Consider the following 16,162-nt stretch of genomic DNA (forward strand, 5'->3'; position numbering starts at 1 on the left):
TTGATCGCACACCCAGTCCAAGAAACGCATCAAAGTGTCAAGGTAGACTGAAATACGGGTCGACAAAGGAAGGAAGGAAAAGATGGAAGAAAAAGGTCATGAAGAAAAAGGGAAGAGATGAGGATGCTGAGTGTCTCCAACTTTGAAACAACAGCCAATAAATCACAGAGCGTGGCGCTGCTCGAAGGCGATGCATGGATTATTTCTCAGTGCCAAGTTAAGTGGCTGCCAGTTTCTACCCCCAAAACTCCTCCCTCCCGCTCCCTCCTTCTCGCTGTCCCCCCATCTTGTCATGTCACACTGTATTTTCCAGTACATCCTCCCACAGACGTGAGGTAGTGGTGGTGGGGGGGGGGGGGATTTATAGATGCGAGAGAAACCCGCCGCCTGGCCTTGACAAATGAGCTTTCAGGGCAGACGTCGAGCGAATGGGAATGAAGATAAATCTGATCTAATGGCTGGATAACAGCCTGCTAGAGCCTGACAGACGCCATCAGCTTACACATTCTTTATGGGAGCGTCCCATCACCGCACTCGCACAAACACCAGGGCGCTTATGGCGGAGGGAGATTTCTCTCAATGTCTTGACCCTCTCTAGTTCTTTCTCTCTAAAACTTATGATAGTTCTCCTCTCTGTCCTCCCTGTTTCTGTCTGTCCTGCCGAAGTTTACACGCTAAGCCCGGCGTTAAGTGACATTTGAAGACCACCATCAAACCGCTGGAGTAAATGTCTGCTTTATGTCTGTATTCTGAAGAAAGTCATTATTTAGTGATTGAACTTTACACTTAGTTTAGTAATAAGTCCTGTAAGTTATGATTCTTCACATATGGTGATAACCGTGATGAGGCGTGTCCTTACTGTACATGCTGGATGAATATCTGCTAGACTAAAGGCTCGACTATAAAAGATCAAATATGCTTAGATTTAAGTCTGTATAAGTGTTCTCTTTTCTTTCCAATCCCATATCATACTTACTACAAGCTACAACTCTCTCTGGTATGATCGTAAGACACAGAAGTCCACATCTTGTAAGTGTGTTACCAGTCGATGGCATCATGATACAGGGAGGCTTGGGGACAGCATTATCAAAGCAATAAGACTCATAAAGCTGCTGTTGTGAATGTTTCTGAGTGGAAACAGTTGGTAAAACACAACTAAATGGACTCCTGGGGAACGATTCATGGGCTGGGATGTGGAAGTGAGGACAAGGAACAAAAGACAAGCTGCTGCTTCTTCTTCTTCTTCTTTAAGTTCCTGTGCGTCAAAGCCTGCAGCGACTCCCGGCAAGAGAGAGACAAGGAGGTGGAAGAGCAACAGAGAATCACGATAAAACAAGTAACCACGTCTTATACTGGCAGAACAGAGCATATAATGCAGAGGGGAAGATGAAACAATGCCAATGAAAATATTATTAATATAATAATTAGATGATAAAGGGGGTAGCACGTGGGACGGCTGTCTTCTTTAAGAGCACGAGAAGGACTTAAAGAAGTGATGGTGGCTTAAACCTTGAGAATACAAACACTGAAGTGAGCAGGTACCTTACAGATAGAGAGATCTCTCAACTTCAACAGCGGGGAGTGGCCATTTTGAAAAGGCCTTTTACAGCGCTGAAATCATCATATGAGATGCTCTTCTTCATAAAGCATGGCTTGAATGACCTTGTAGAGAAAGAACCTACCTCGACAGAACTCATAATGACAAATCAAAATGAAGCGATATACTAAAAAAAATGAAATGAGGATAACAAAAGGACTCAAAATGTATGACGAAGAGACAAAACTAGGGCTGCAACTATCTTTTTTCAATAATCATTTGGTCTAAAATGTGATGAAGTAGCTTTGGCTACCACACTTTTCCAGAGGCCATGGTGACCTCTTCAAATCGTTTCAATTGTTTCAGTACTACACAAAACAAGTATATCGCACACACCTGCACAAAAACTCAGCCACGCTTGTGTAAGAACCTCAGTACAATAACTTTTAATTCAAAATCACAGCGTCATATGGCAGCAATTGCATCATAGTGCGGGCGTTTAGGCCTTGCATCTGACTCGGGGGCAGCACTAGGGTAGGCCTTTCATGGCTAAGCCTGAAGATTACTCTCTTTGAACAAGACGTATCCAGTTTTCAGAATGCAGTGGGATACCGCGCCTGCTCCGCTGAGCTCCGCTCCGAGGATTTGTGCCTTTGATGTGCTCAAATCCACAACAGCGGGTAAGGGGTTAAAAGGTAGGCGCAACCTTAGCCTCACCTTTCACACTCATCTGGACTGTGCCATAGACAAAGTGCCCTGAATGTTAATGGCTACACTCCTACAGTATCTGCAATTACTGCTACATTGATTGTGACGACCAGAGGATAGAAACAACTCTAATTGAATTTGTGCTAATATAAGAGTAACATGTGTCCTCTTCTCAACACTGTGAGACAACAACACACGGCTAAACTCAAGCACAGTGAACACCCTTCCATGTGGAATAATCCCATTTCGTAAACATGCAAAAAACTTGGCTAAATGACATCCATCCAAAAGCCATGAATACTAAAAACCTAGTATTTTGAAGAAAGCCACGGTGGTATAGCAGGGGGGCATTCCTCTTTCCATACTGCCCCCTCTATCTTTCTACCCCCCCTTCATGCCAATGTGAATATGCGTGGCCCCCATATGGCTCAGAATCTGTGGTTCACTGCGAGTGATTGGAACAGGATGGACTGAGGAAATTGCGCTGCTCCTCGTTGGTTTCAAGCTTGAATTCCCCAGACTAAATTGGCAGAGTCTGGGGGCCTGAGCTGGGAAAGTAGATGAGTAAATAGGCAGTAATGAGATCTTATTTTACCCAGCTAGTGGGGGAAATGCCGGGAATGTCTTGCGGAAGACCCCTTATCTCACCCAGCTGGATCCCGGGGCCTACAGCCAAAACCGCGTACACACCCCCCCTGCTGCCCCCTTGTATAGTGGTCTGTGAGAAAGGCAACAACATCATGCCGGTGGTGTTCACTTGGGACTTACAGTGGTGGGAAAGAAACAAAGAGGGACGAACAAGTGCGTGGAAGAACAACAATAAGTGTAAACTAAATCTGAATTCGAGGAGGCAAAAGTTAGAAGAATGAAGGACAGGAAGACTTACTATTTCTCCCAGGGAGGCAGCCATCATGTGAGTGACAGGTGCCGCGTGTGGTGCTGCTAGCACTCCGCCAGCGCCGAGCAGGGACTTTGTGCATTCGTAGATGACAAAGAAAGCAGCGGCTGAAACCAAGCAGAACCACAGCCATTTAAGGCCCATTAGTCAACACGCATACAGCAATTAATATCCCTCACTACCACTGACAGGGGAGAAACTGCAGTTTGAGCGTGTGTGTGTATGTGTGGCTGCATGTACAATGAGAGTAAAAGCTAAGAAAGTTAAGTGTGTGTCATGCGGATAGAGTTGATTTCTGTTAGACTCCCATTAGTTACATACATTCATACTGCAAAAGTGTTGATTTGCAAAGCGCAAGTTTGGATTATACTCAAACCAACAACACATGACTCCAACATCTTCATCAAGCACTCTCTCTGGTATGAACATTAAAAGGGCGGAGTCATACTGACTCATTGGTTATCAAATACCAGTGCTTCTACTTGCCAGTACCCAAATAAGAGTAGCAATCCAAAGTGATTCTTTGAAATATTTATTTATAACTTTCTTTCATTCAAAGCTTTACCTGACAAATTGACATATAAATTGAAAAAGTTTGTTTGTGGAGGCATTGCTGTGTGCGAACTGACTCGCGAGTGTTGGATATGTTGAAGCGTCCCACCAAACCCACCAAAGTGCTGACCAAGAGTTGAGTTTTGAGCAGTCTAGTCACGAAGCAATCTTGGTTCGGCAGCAACATTTAAAGCATCGGAGCATCAATCATTTTATGGTTCTACCATATTAACCACACTCTGATAAAATTATGTCAACCTTAAAATCAAGGGGCCTCATTACAGAAAGAAATCTCAGACCTGCTATCTTATCTTAAGAAATCCTAACTGTAAATGTAATTGTTCAATCCGCACTCATCCTGTCATATCTGTATCCATGTTTAGAAGATACACGAGACTGCGTGTATCTTTTATTAAAGTGCATTTGTGATCTGTACAACTGGCAGCGCCATCAAATTCAAAATTAAAATCGACTTGGTAGTCGGTATTTACCGATTAATATATGGTCTGGGAAATGTTAAATGTCATCATACGGTTTGAGTAGCCTTTCAATTATTATTTTTCCATTTTTATTGGGAGGTGTTCCAGGCACGTCCAGTTGGGAGGAGACCCCGGGGAAGACCCAGGACTCTGTGGAGAGATTATATCCCCTCACTGGCCTGGGAACGCCTCAGGATCCCCCAGTCGGAGCTGGAGGATGTGGCCCGGAGAAGGGAAGATTGGGGTTCCTTACTGGAGCTGCTGCCCCCGCGACCCAATCCCGGATAAGTGGTAGACGATGGACGGACGATGGATTTTCATTGCCCTTCACACCTAACAGCAGTGCTGCTGCCAAAAGCTAGAAACAAAAGTGTGCGTGAATATGATCTCATCAAGAAATAAATAAGGGACACGACATTGCCACCACTTGAAATAGATTCATGCGAGTGTGGGCTCGTACCTGCTTGATACTACAATACAAAGCAAATAAATCAAACTCTTTTGACTGAACTACTAAAGTGATCCATGAAACTCACAGCCACAAACCAACAAAAGACTCTGTGCTCTGACTCATTGTCACTGTGCGGTTACTTCAGACAAAGAAACTAAATAATTGCATGTGTAACAGCTAAAAGAGGCTGTAAACACCCAACTCAAACAATTACTTTGTGCAAGAGTGAGTCTCGGAATGACCCACGCACACACAAAGAAGAAGAAGAAGAAGAAGAAGAAGAAGAAGAAGAAGAAGAAGAAGAAGAAGAAGAATCTTTTGGTATGAACATCAACTACAAACAATGAACAGTTTGCCTTCACATCATATATTCAGCTATCACAATGAGCATCGTACCATTGGGGAAGGAGCCGACAGCAGCAGATGGGACTCCAGCGTAGATGCCCCTGAAGCCCCCTGCCTTGTAGAAGCCCTGCTGACTCTGCAGTCTTGTCTTAATGGTGTCCAGGGGGAAGAGGGTCAGATCCACACACATCCCCGCACAGCCCCCTGCCTGGAGAGACAATCACTTTGTGAGACATACGGACTCGTTACACACTCTATAACACCGGTGACACATTCAGATATTTTTAGTTGATTTTTAGGCCACTTGGGGGTAACGCAGCAAGCTGTGAACACAACACTGAACTATTATCACCTTATACAAGTTGATATGGCAAACTTGTTAGCTGTTGCAGACACAGGTGCAAGATTAGGAATAATATGGTTAATCATGTTTTTGGCTACCTTACACATGTTATATTAACTAACTTATATTAAATATCTGCCTCTTTAGCTGCTAAACGCTCCATTGTGTTCACAAGCTAGTTGCTCAGTTGGTCTGTCTGCTGTTTGGTGCTGAGCAGGTAGAGGACAGTGGGTTCACCTGCTGCTGCTGTATATAATGCTGATGAGAGCAGTCAGGAGGAACCAAAACAGTAAAGATGCAGGCCGTACAACCTAAACAATGAGGTGCAGTGTAGTATATGGTCAGTTAAATGTACTGAAGTATCAAAAGTTGTCTTTCATTGTGTTACATTATGGAATTATTATTACTGATGCATTCATGTGTAAGCACCATTTTAATGTTGCAGTTGGTCAAGGTGGTGCTAATTTTACCTATTGTATACAAGGGATTGTTTAACCTATAACAATGTAGAATAGTTTATAAACTGATAATGTGTTTTGTACTATTCCAATTAAAGTTGCTTTAATCTTTATCGGGTAAGGTATCACAATAAATAAATGTCAAATAAATGTAGTGGAGTAAAAGGTGGAGTAGGTACTGCAATATGTTCATTTGAAATGTAGTGAAGTAAAGTATAAAGTACTGATGGCAGAGGAGGGCTGCACTCAATGAGGAGAGGTCACTATTTACAGAAGACCGTCCAGCCTAAATCAGTGGACTTCATCAGTGGAAACTGATTATTAATCACTGTAAAACACTTGAGCAATAAACACAATTAAAAAGGAGGGTAAAAGAGGGAACTACACACACTAACATATTTCCACCACACTGTCTTTAGCCTTCACTGGCCCATCACTTCATCCAAGAACCAGAAGAAATATATATATTATATTCCTTGTCTCTTTACAGTCAATTTTCAGTAAAGGGACACAAAAGGTTCTCATTTTCCCAAAAACTTGAAAGTAGAAGTCATGATTTATCATTTGTAAAAGGATAGTGTTGCCCCGCCCCCTGGCTCGTGCACACAGACACACAAATAGATGCTCTTACCCACAATAACTATTAAAAACATACATGCCTACAGCAACATTATTTGTAACACGTTTTGTCTAGCTTAATTTATGATAGTATTTATAATAACTCAGTTACCTAGCTCCCGTAATATCAGAGAAATGCATAATTTTGTATTTTTTGAGCGTGTTTAACGTTAACGTTAGTCGCTGAGCCAAGGAGATTTACATTACATTAAATGTGGTAAAATTGGAGGTTGTGTTGATGTAAATATTGACACGTAGCACGACAAAAATACCAACTCACCACCATGTATGTCACAAACTCTCGTTTCTCCATGCTCCGCTCTCAAAATCTTCTTCTGTAAGTTGCGTAGACCACTAATGTGCAACTGTTAAGCAAGTTTGACAGTCGGCTTTAATCAAAACATGCCTGTCAAGGACGCTACCATCTTGGTTGGATTTCTTCCGCATGACGTCATGACGCATGCTAATCACGTGACATCGAACGTAAGCGAGTCACTTCACTAAATAAATAAGTTGAAATCATATGCTTCACTGGCTTTGATGGTCCAAACTAAGACTGCAGAAATCAACGTGCAGGGTTGTTTTCAAAAATTGGAAAGAAAAATATTGAACAAAGAAATATAAAAGAATACAGATAAAGTGAGTATACATGCTCATTGTGCACTGGTCAAAGTTCAGTTCAAGACATATTAGCCCATACTATTTATTAATTCTACATATTCATATCCTACAACTGGACCTGTAACGAAATGTAGCCTAGTTCTATAAAAAAATGATTATCCAAAGTGGTTGGTGAAGTAAACTGCTGTGTAGCCTGAAGTAATAGGCTGAGCTGTGGTTGGTTGAAGCCTACTCAGAGATAAAAAAATATATAGAGAGAGAAATATTTGGTTCTCTAGTTCTGCTCGGCCATTGCAATTTGCAAGTTATTTAATACAGGGGCTCTTAAGGTACACTTTCCTTCTCACTTTCCTTCTCACTCAGAAGGATGTAATGCCCTGGATCAGCCCCTAGTTATGCTGCTATAGGCTTAGACTGCCGGGGGAAACCTCCCTGCTCTCTTCCTTCTCTTCCTTCTCCCTCTCTATCTGTATGCATTTATGTAAATGTATGTTACTAACTCATCATCCGGGGTATCATCCCGGAGTTTCTGAAAAGAAGAATGATGATGTTTATGCAGAAAAAAGGACACAAAGTCACATTTTTAACAGTCCTAATTAATAGCCACCTTTGAAATACAAATATGCCATTAATTAAGCTTTAATTTGACCCAAATCAATTAATCATGTAATGAAAAAATGCATTTTCATTGACATGAAAATAACTAAAATGTGTAAAACTGGGGTGTCCCGGTAGCTCAACCGGTAGCACAGGCATCCCATATATAAAGGCTGACTGGATCGAGTCCAACCTGTGGCCATTAGCTGTATGTCGTTCCCCTTCTCTCTCTCCCCCTTTCACAATCGCACTTTACTATCATAAAGGCATGAAAAGCCCAAAAATATAACTTAAAATGTGTAAAACTCACAGAAATGTGCCTCTGTGACCTACCTTCACACACATTTGTGTTGCGAGCCCCTATATTTTTGCATCTAACCTCCCCCTCGTGATCCCGTTGAGTGAGTGTGCTCAGGTGAGTGTGTTCTTTTCCAGTGACACGCCGACTGGGTTATTTATGGGCTGCTGTCAGCCAGGCAGCGCCTCCTATTAGGGAAGAGCAGGCGAGGGGCCGCCACCTCTTTATTCAGCCCGGACCCAATGATGTCTGGGCTGAGTGCGCCCAGTTTGAAGCTCAGTGCCCGTCATCCATCTTGTTGAAGCGGGTCTCGCAGGGATCCCATTGGATGTGAGACGCAGCTGGATCTGGACCGGGCTGCTGTCTCTGCTGTCTTGATCTGTGTTAGGCCCGAGGACGGCAGTAGCATCACTGCTTCTATTGTCTTGTTGCAGCACTTCATAAAATAGACTTCAGAGATTATGTCACTACTTGTAAATATTTCCTTGTTGCTCGTTTTTAAGCCTTTAATGTTATTTTGCCATCTTTTACCCCACTGAACATATGCAATGGTTATTTATTGTGACACTGTCATTGTGCTGCAGCTTTTACATTACAGCCCATCCCTAAGGGAAGACTTTGTCCCTCAGTTTAGTCAATACTGCGCATTAATTCTACGCCATACCTGAAATTGATTTTTTTTTTTTGTTCTTTCGGTTGTTGTCATGAAGTTTGCAGTGTCCAGAGTGCTGTCTGTTCCATCATGTAAAGCCATTTATCACCCTGTCACAGCACGTCCTTGGTTATTTGGATTTGTGTCATTTGTGCTCCAAATGCTCTATTCCTGTAAGTCTCAATGGACTCTCGGCAAACCTTAAGGTGGCATTAAAAATATACAAATCGTAGAAGTTTAACGATACTGGACCATATTGGATCAGTTTTTAAGAGGTGTGTTTACTTCTTAAAGATTTTCATGGATTTATAAGAAAGTAGGTTGGCTGACTATTTGCTTCTAAACTATTTCTTTATTTCTTTAGCAGTGATGACGATCTTTAACTTTTTAACACTTACAAGATGCCAGCTTCACCTAATGTGTTCCTGAGTGACTTCACAGTTACATGTCAGGAGTGAAGATTACAGTTTGAACTAATAATAGAGCAGAAACTGGTCTGTGACTTTTAATGAAATCCCAGAAGCATTGGGTACATATTTCCATGGAAGTTAATGTAAAAGCTAGCTGGATAAGAGTCGGAGTGTTCAGTTACCCCTGTGTAAGGTCAATGAGAAGCACCCGGAGCCTGGGCAGATTTGCAGGGAGCACCATTGATCTTGACCCACTCAGAGTATGATCTCAGAGATAAAAGGGAGGAGACGAGAGGGGAACTTATTCACTGTCAGCCACAAGTCAGCAAAGGGCAATTCTAGCCTGCAGGCTGTCTTTGAAAAACTGAAGGGCAAAAGCGCAGAGGATTAAGCCACGATTTGGGGAGGGAGAGAAATGTAAGCAGCCATAAGGGTTATTGTAATAACACAGAGCCAACATCTATTGGCTTCACTCTCCGTTAGAGCCATGTGTGTGTGATGACAGCCAGAATGAACTCGGAGGCAAAAGGTTATGTGACTTGCACAGGTGAGAGGATTCCACATGAAGTTTTTAGACACCTTTTCCTGCCTGTGTGTGTGTTACTTAAGACAGGGCAGATTGCTTACATTTGAATTCTTTAAATTAATTTTCATTACCTTCATTTAAAAGGCCCAGTTGCTCCTTTTTGGACACCTTTATGGACCAACAATTGCCTTTTTTTTCCTCTCTCATGTGTAATTTTGCGAAAGCGCCATCTGTAATGGTCATTATTTGTGAGCGGAGAGGAACACACATCTTGAGTCTGACACGGCGATGTTATTCATGAGACAGGGTGGTCGAACAGCGCGGCAAACTTCAGCCGAAACATAACTCCTGCTCATTAGCCGGCCTAACATTTGCATCATTAGGACACTGCAACAGCAGGGGTAGGGGGAAATGCGACTAAGTGCCTTTCATATAAGTCTTTGTTTTTTTACTCTCAGGATGATAGGCTACATGAGTTGGTGACAGGGAGGGAGAGAGGGAGGGTGGGAGTGACGCTCCAAAAAAAAAGAGAGGAGGGAGGTGACAGGAGGAGAGGAAGGAGGGAGGTGAGATAAAGGAGAAGAGAAAGGTTAGGAAAGAGGAGAATAAAAGAACATTCATTATAAATTCACTGAATCGACAAGCTGTCACGCTGCGCTGCCGTCCATGTAGCGTATAAGCCTCTGCTGCACTATTGACTCCTACGTCACACCCAAAACTTCTCTCTCCTTTTCTCACCTTTGATTGCATCCATATCACCTGTTTTTGCTCCACGCTACCTGCTCTCTGGATTGACCCGTGTGAGCCTCTCAAAACCTTGTCATCATCCCATCTTCCCCTTTCTTCCTTTCTCCCTCCTCTGCCCTCTCATCCCTGCTGGGCCACCAGTGAAATATGAGCTGCCTGTAGCATATTGATCCCATGCCTAGCTCCTGCCTAAAGATAGATAGATCACAGACAAGGCAAAGCACTCCTGATGCCGCCTGCTCTGCAGCAGCAGTGCCAATGGCTTCACTGGTTCATATTGATTGCAGTGATCACCACAATACACGCTGATGGATTCTGTGCATGCACCCTGTTGTCGTCGTCTCGGTAAGAGCAGGTGAGCTGAGCGAAGGGCTGTCACATAAGTTGAACTGTGATGGCTTCGATTGGTCTGGACGCGTTTAATCCCCCTGTGTTGTAGCTGTCCAGTGGCCAGAATAGAGGCATCAGCTGTCTGGACCTCTTTCACACTGAAGATAAAGCTTTGAATATTATATGTCATAGGTCAAATGTGGATTTTGACACAACAATTTAATTACATTGTAATATTTAGGCATCTATTTGCTTACTGTAATAGTCTTTGTAAAGGCCCTTACACATGTTTCTAATGTGCATTGGTTGAATTGTGCCTCCCCAAACCATTTTATTTTACTTTGTAGTGGTTACATTACAGGTCATTCAGCAGACGCTCTTATCCAGAGCGACTTACAGTGAACTAACTACAGGGACAGTCTCCCTGGAGCAACTCAGGGTTAAGTACCTTGCTCAGGGGCACAATGGTGGCAGCCCTGGTATTGAACTCACAACCTTCTGGTGTTGTATTTGGAAGCCGTACCACTAGTGCCTAGTGGTGGCCTAGTCACAATTATGTTCAAGTTAAACAGTGACATGTTGTTTCATTTACCATAACAACTTTATTTTTCATTAGTTACGAGTTAAGATCTTTCTGGCTCAGTTTCTTCTCAAATGTATTACAACTAAGTGATATACACTTTTAATGTCTCCATAGGGACATTTGTTCAGGACTGCTTCCTGCAGTTGCACACAAGATACATTCATACAACAACACATAGCTTCCATGTAACAGTTTGCACATACACCTACACAACTTCTTACAATGGCGACATATTGTACAACTCCCATAGCCAACATCCTAAATTCTACTTGTTAGTGTTGAGAATCTTAATGGACAGGAATGAACGTTTATAACGGTCCAGCCTGAATCTTCTACCAGAGGGTAAGAGCTGGAGTTCTGGGTGGAGAATGGGAGTTGGATCAGACACTATTATCTTTGCCTGTCTGATAATAGACTGCACATAGATTGTTTGGAGGGACAACATTTTTTAACCCCCCTAATTTTGATAGCAGTTTGTACCAGATGAGCAATCTGGGGTTTCAACTGAACAGACAAGTTACATACCTGCAGTGGCGGGCCGTGCATTTCACACCTAGGCCTTCAGTGATGTCCTACACAGTCCTACCTGAATTATTCCACCTCTTAATACCATCATTATGACGCCATGGTTCTAGAAACTATACATTTAGACAGAAACGCAGTATAACCGGGCGTTGCATCACCCTAACAACAGAGTTATATTAATATTTCCGAAACATTTAGTTGTAAATAGCAGGCATTCCCAGCAGTACAATGTGCAGAGCCTCTCGGAGGCTGTGAGCCGGGGGTACCGCTCGTAGTTAGTGATTTGAAAGTGCCGGACAAACCCTTTTCCCGGCTGTGATAGGCTCTCTAGCATCGGGGTTGGCCGTTCTCTTCTCACGATATCTAGCTTTTCTTGAAAGGTTGACGTTGGTTGACGTTTAGGTGGACGTGCTGACGTTATCGTACGCTTGCTAGCTGGCCCCGGTATCCCCAACTCGAAATCTGATTGGTTAATGCCACAGTTTTGTCTCCGTTCACTTTAAGCGACAGGCGCCCGCACTGTTGATTCTGAAGGCCTCAGGGCAGATCTCTTGAACCCTGGCAACACATGATGGCTAAAATATGATTGGATAAAAGCTCTAACATAAAGGCCAGCCCTCCAAATCTCCATCTGAGGCTGGAAGCAGCGCAACCAAGAGGAAAGCTATGAAATGAAGAGAATAGACTATGGGGAATAATTTAATACATATTTGTGGAACAAATATATAAAAATTAAATGTATATTCTGATGATGTTTAGGCCAGCAGAGAAGGCCTTGCTGGCCCTGACGGCCCAGCACTGCATGCCTGCTGTTAGCCTATATTTTATACTTGGTAAGCATGGTAAGCCTGTGTAAATACATGTTTCCTCATGCGGCACAGCACAAGCATGATAGAGAGCAGAGGTACTGATTATCTTTATACTGTACAAGAAGTTTTCCAAATTAAATGACAAAGTATGTTGAATGTGCAGGCCTGTAAATGGTCATCCATCCATCCATAGTCTACCGCTTATCCGGAATCAGGTCGCGGGGGCAGCAGCTCCAGTAAGGAACCCCAATCTTCCCTTCTCCGGGCCACATCCTCCTGCTCCGACTGGGGGATCCTGAGGCGTTCCCAGGCCAGTGAGGAGATATAATCTCTCCACCGAGTCCTGGGTCTTCCCCGGGGTCTCCTCCCAGCTGGACGTGCCTGGAATACCTCCCTAGGGAGGCGCCCAGGTGGCATCCTTACTAGATGCCCGAACCATCTCAACTGGCTCCTTTCAACGTAAAGGAGCAGCGGCTCTACTCAGAGTCTCTCACGGATGGCTGAGCTTCTCACCCTATCTCTAAGGGAGACGCCAGCCACCCGTCTGAGAAAACCCATTTCGGCCGCTTGTACCCGTGATCTCGTTCTTTCGGTCATGACCCAGCCTTCATGACCATAGGTGAGGGTAGGAACGAAGATCGACCGGTAGATTGAGAGCTTTGCCTTCTGGTTCAGCTCTCTTTTCGTCACAACGGTGCGGTAAAGTGACTGTAATACCGCCCCCGCTGCTCCGATTCTCCAGCCAATCTCTCGCTCCATTGTCCCCTCACTCGCGAACAAGACCCCGAGGTACTTGAACTCCTTCACTTGGGGTAATGGCTCATTCCCTACCCGGAGTAGGCAATCCACCGGTTTCCTGCTGAGAGCCATGGCCTCAGATTTGGAGGTGCTGATCCTCATCCCAACCGCTTCACACTCGGCTGCGAACCGATCCAGTGACTGTTGAAGGTCACAGACCGATGATGCCATAAGGACCACATCATCTGCAAAGAGCAGCGATGAGATCCTCAGGTCACCGAACTGCAACCCCTCTCCTCCACGACTACGCCTCGATATCCTATCCATGAAAATCACGAACAGGATTGGTGATAAAGCGTAGCCCTGGCGGAGGCCAACATTCACGGGAAACGAGTCCGACTTACTGCCGAGTATCCGGACACAACTCTCGCTTTGGGCGTACAGGGATTGGATGGCCCTCAAAAGTGACCCCCTCACCCCATACTCCCGCAGCACCTCCCACAGTATCACCCGGGGGACCCGGTCATACGCCTTCTCCAGATCCACAAAACACATGTAGACCGGATGGGCATACTCCCAGGCCCCCTCCAGGATCCTTGCGAGAGTGAAGAGTTGGTCCGTTGTTCCACGACCAGGACGGAATCCGCATTGTTCCTCTTCAATCAGAGGTTCGACTACCGGCCGAACCCTCCTTTTCAGTACCTTGGAGTAGACTTTACCAGGGAGGCTGAGAAGTGTGATACCCCTGTAGTTGGCACACACTCTCTGGTCCCCCTTTTTAAATAGGGGAACCACCACCCCGGTCTGCCAACCCCTAGGCACTGTCCCAGACTTCCACGCAATGTTGACGAGGCGTGTCAACCAAGACAGCCCCTCAACACCCAAAGCCTTCAGCATTTCTGGATGGATCTCATCAACCCCTGCGGCTTTGCCACTGTGGAGTTGTTTGACTACCTCAGTGACTTCCATCAGGGAAATTGACGATGATCCCCCATCAGCTTCCAGCTCTGCCTCAACCATAGAGGACGTGTTAGTCGGATTCAGGAGTTCCTCAAAGTGCTCCTTCCACCGGCCGATAACCTTCTCAGTTGAAGTCAGCAGGGTCCCACCCTTGCTGTACACAGCTTGGATGGTTCCTCGCTTCCCCCTCCTGAGGTGCCGGATGGTTTTCCAGAAGCACCTTGCTGCCGACCGAAAGTCCTTCTCCATAGCTTCTCCGAACTTCTCCCACACCCGCTGCTTTGCCTCTGACACGGCAGAAGCTGCCGCCCTTCTAGTCCTTCGATACCCTGCAACTGTTTCCGGAGTCCTCCCGGATAACATAACCCGGAAGGACTCCTTCTTCAGTCGGACGGCTTCCCTGACCACCGGGGTCCACCACGGTGTTCGAGGGTTACCGCCCCTTGAGGCACCTAAGACCTTGAGACCACAGCTCATCACCGCAGCTTCAGCAATAGAGGTTTTGAACATCGCCCACTCAGGTTCAATGCCCCCAACCTCCACAGGGATGGCTGAAAAGCTCCGCCGGAGGTGTGAGTTAAAGATCCCCAGGACAGGGGCTTCCTCCAGACATTCCCAGTTCACCCGCACTACCCGTTTGGGTTTACCAGGTCTGTCCAGAGTCTTCCCCCACCCCTTGATCCAACTCACCACCAGATGGTGATCAGTCGACAGCTCCGCCCCTCTCTTCACCCGAGTGTCCAAAACATGCGGCCTCAGGTCAGATGATACGATTACGAAATCGATCATTGACCTTTGGCCTAGGGTGCTCTGGTACCACGTGCACTTATGAGCATCCTTATGTTCGAACATGGCGTTTGTTATGGCCATTCCATGACTAGCACAGAAGTCCAACAACAAACGACCGTTCGGGTTTAGATCAGGGAGGCCCTTCCTCCCAATCACGCCTCTCCAGGTGTCTCCATCATTTCCCACGTGTGCGTTGAAGTCTCCCAGCAAGACTACGGAGTCCCCTACTGGAGCCCCCTGCAGGGCTCCATTCAGGGTCTCCAAGAAGGCCGAATACTCAGAACTGCGGTTTGGGGCATAGGCACAAACAACAGTCAGAGTTTTCCCCCCCATAACCCGAAGGCGTAGGGAGGTGACCCTCTCGTCCACCGGGATAAACTCCAACGTAGCAGCGCTCAGCCGGGGGCTAGCGAGTATCCCCACCCCGGCCCGACGCCTCACACCTTGGGCAACTCCGGAGAAGAATAGAGTCCAACCCCTATCCAGGAGTACGGTTCCAGAGCCAAGACTGTGCGTGGAGGTAAGCCCCACCAGATCCAACTGGTAGCGATCCACCTCCCGCACTAGTTCCGGCTCCTTCCCCCACAGAGAGGTGACGTTCCACGTCCCCAGAGCCAGCCTCTGCTGCCCGGGTCTGGTCCGTCGAGGTCCCTGACCATCACTGCCACCCATGTGACAGCGCACCCGACCCCAGCGGTTTTTCCCATGAGTGGTGGGCCCACAGGATGGATGGATGGGAGGCACCACGTAGCTTCTTCGGGCTGTGCCCGACCGGGCTCCGTGGCAAACCCGGCCACCAGGCGCTCGCTGTCGGGCCCTCCCTCTGGGCCTGGCTCCAGACGAGGGCCCCGGGCTTCCTCCGGGCAGGGTCTCTCCTTTCCTTTTCCTTTCTTTCATGAAGTCGTAAATGGTCAGAACCAACATAATTCTGTCTTTAGCCATGCTAGCAGCAGGGCCACAAGGATTACAATGTTGTTCTGTCAGTTGGTTACCACTTTGGTCATCTGAACTTAACCCAAACCATCAGGTAAAAGTTTAAATTTTCAATCAGTATGTTAGGGCTGTCATTGCGAGCATGTTAGCAAGCTAATGTTAGCATTTTGCACAAAGCTGTGCCTAAAGCTTCACAGCTGCTATGGCTGTAGACTTTAAAACATTGCCTTTTTCTTGAATTAAACGCATACATTT

General features: G+C 45.6%; 1 protein-coding gene across 1 annotated transcript in view; it reads right to left on the bottom strand.

The window, feature by feature from the left end:
- The window catches only part of slc25a26 (solute carrier family 25 member 26), a 59,289-nt gene extending 52,449 nt beyond the window's left edge, over positions 1-6,840 (bottom strand). The window contains exons 1-3 of the mRNA XM_029431043.1: positions 6,670-6,840; positions 5,022-5,178; positions 3,132-3,250 (exon numbers count right to left, since the gene is read on the bottom strand). Coding sequence (XP_029286903.1) covers positions 3,132-3,250; positions 5,022-5,178; positions 6,670-6,702 — 309 coding nt within the window. The 5' untranslated portion in view covers positions 6,703-6,840. The remainder of the gene's footprint in view (positions 1-3,131; positions 3,251-5,021; positions 5,179-6,669) is intronic.
- Positions 6,841-16,162: the final 9,322 nt, after the last annotated feature.

The sequence above is a fragment of the Cottoperca gobio genome, chromosome 5 (genome assembly GCF_900634415.1).
Source record: "Cottoperca gobio chromosome 5, fCotGob3.1, whole genome shotgun sequence".
NCBI classification, from domain to species: Eukaryota; Metazoa; Chordata; class Actinopteri; order Perciformes; family Bovichtidae; genus Cottoperca; species Cottoperca gobio.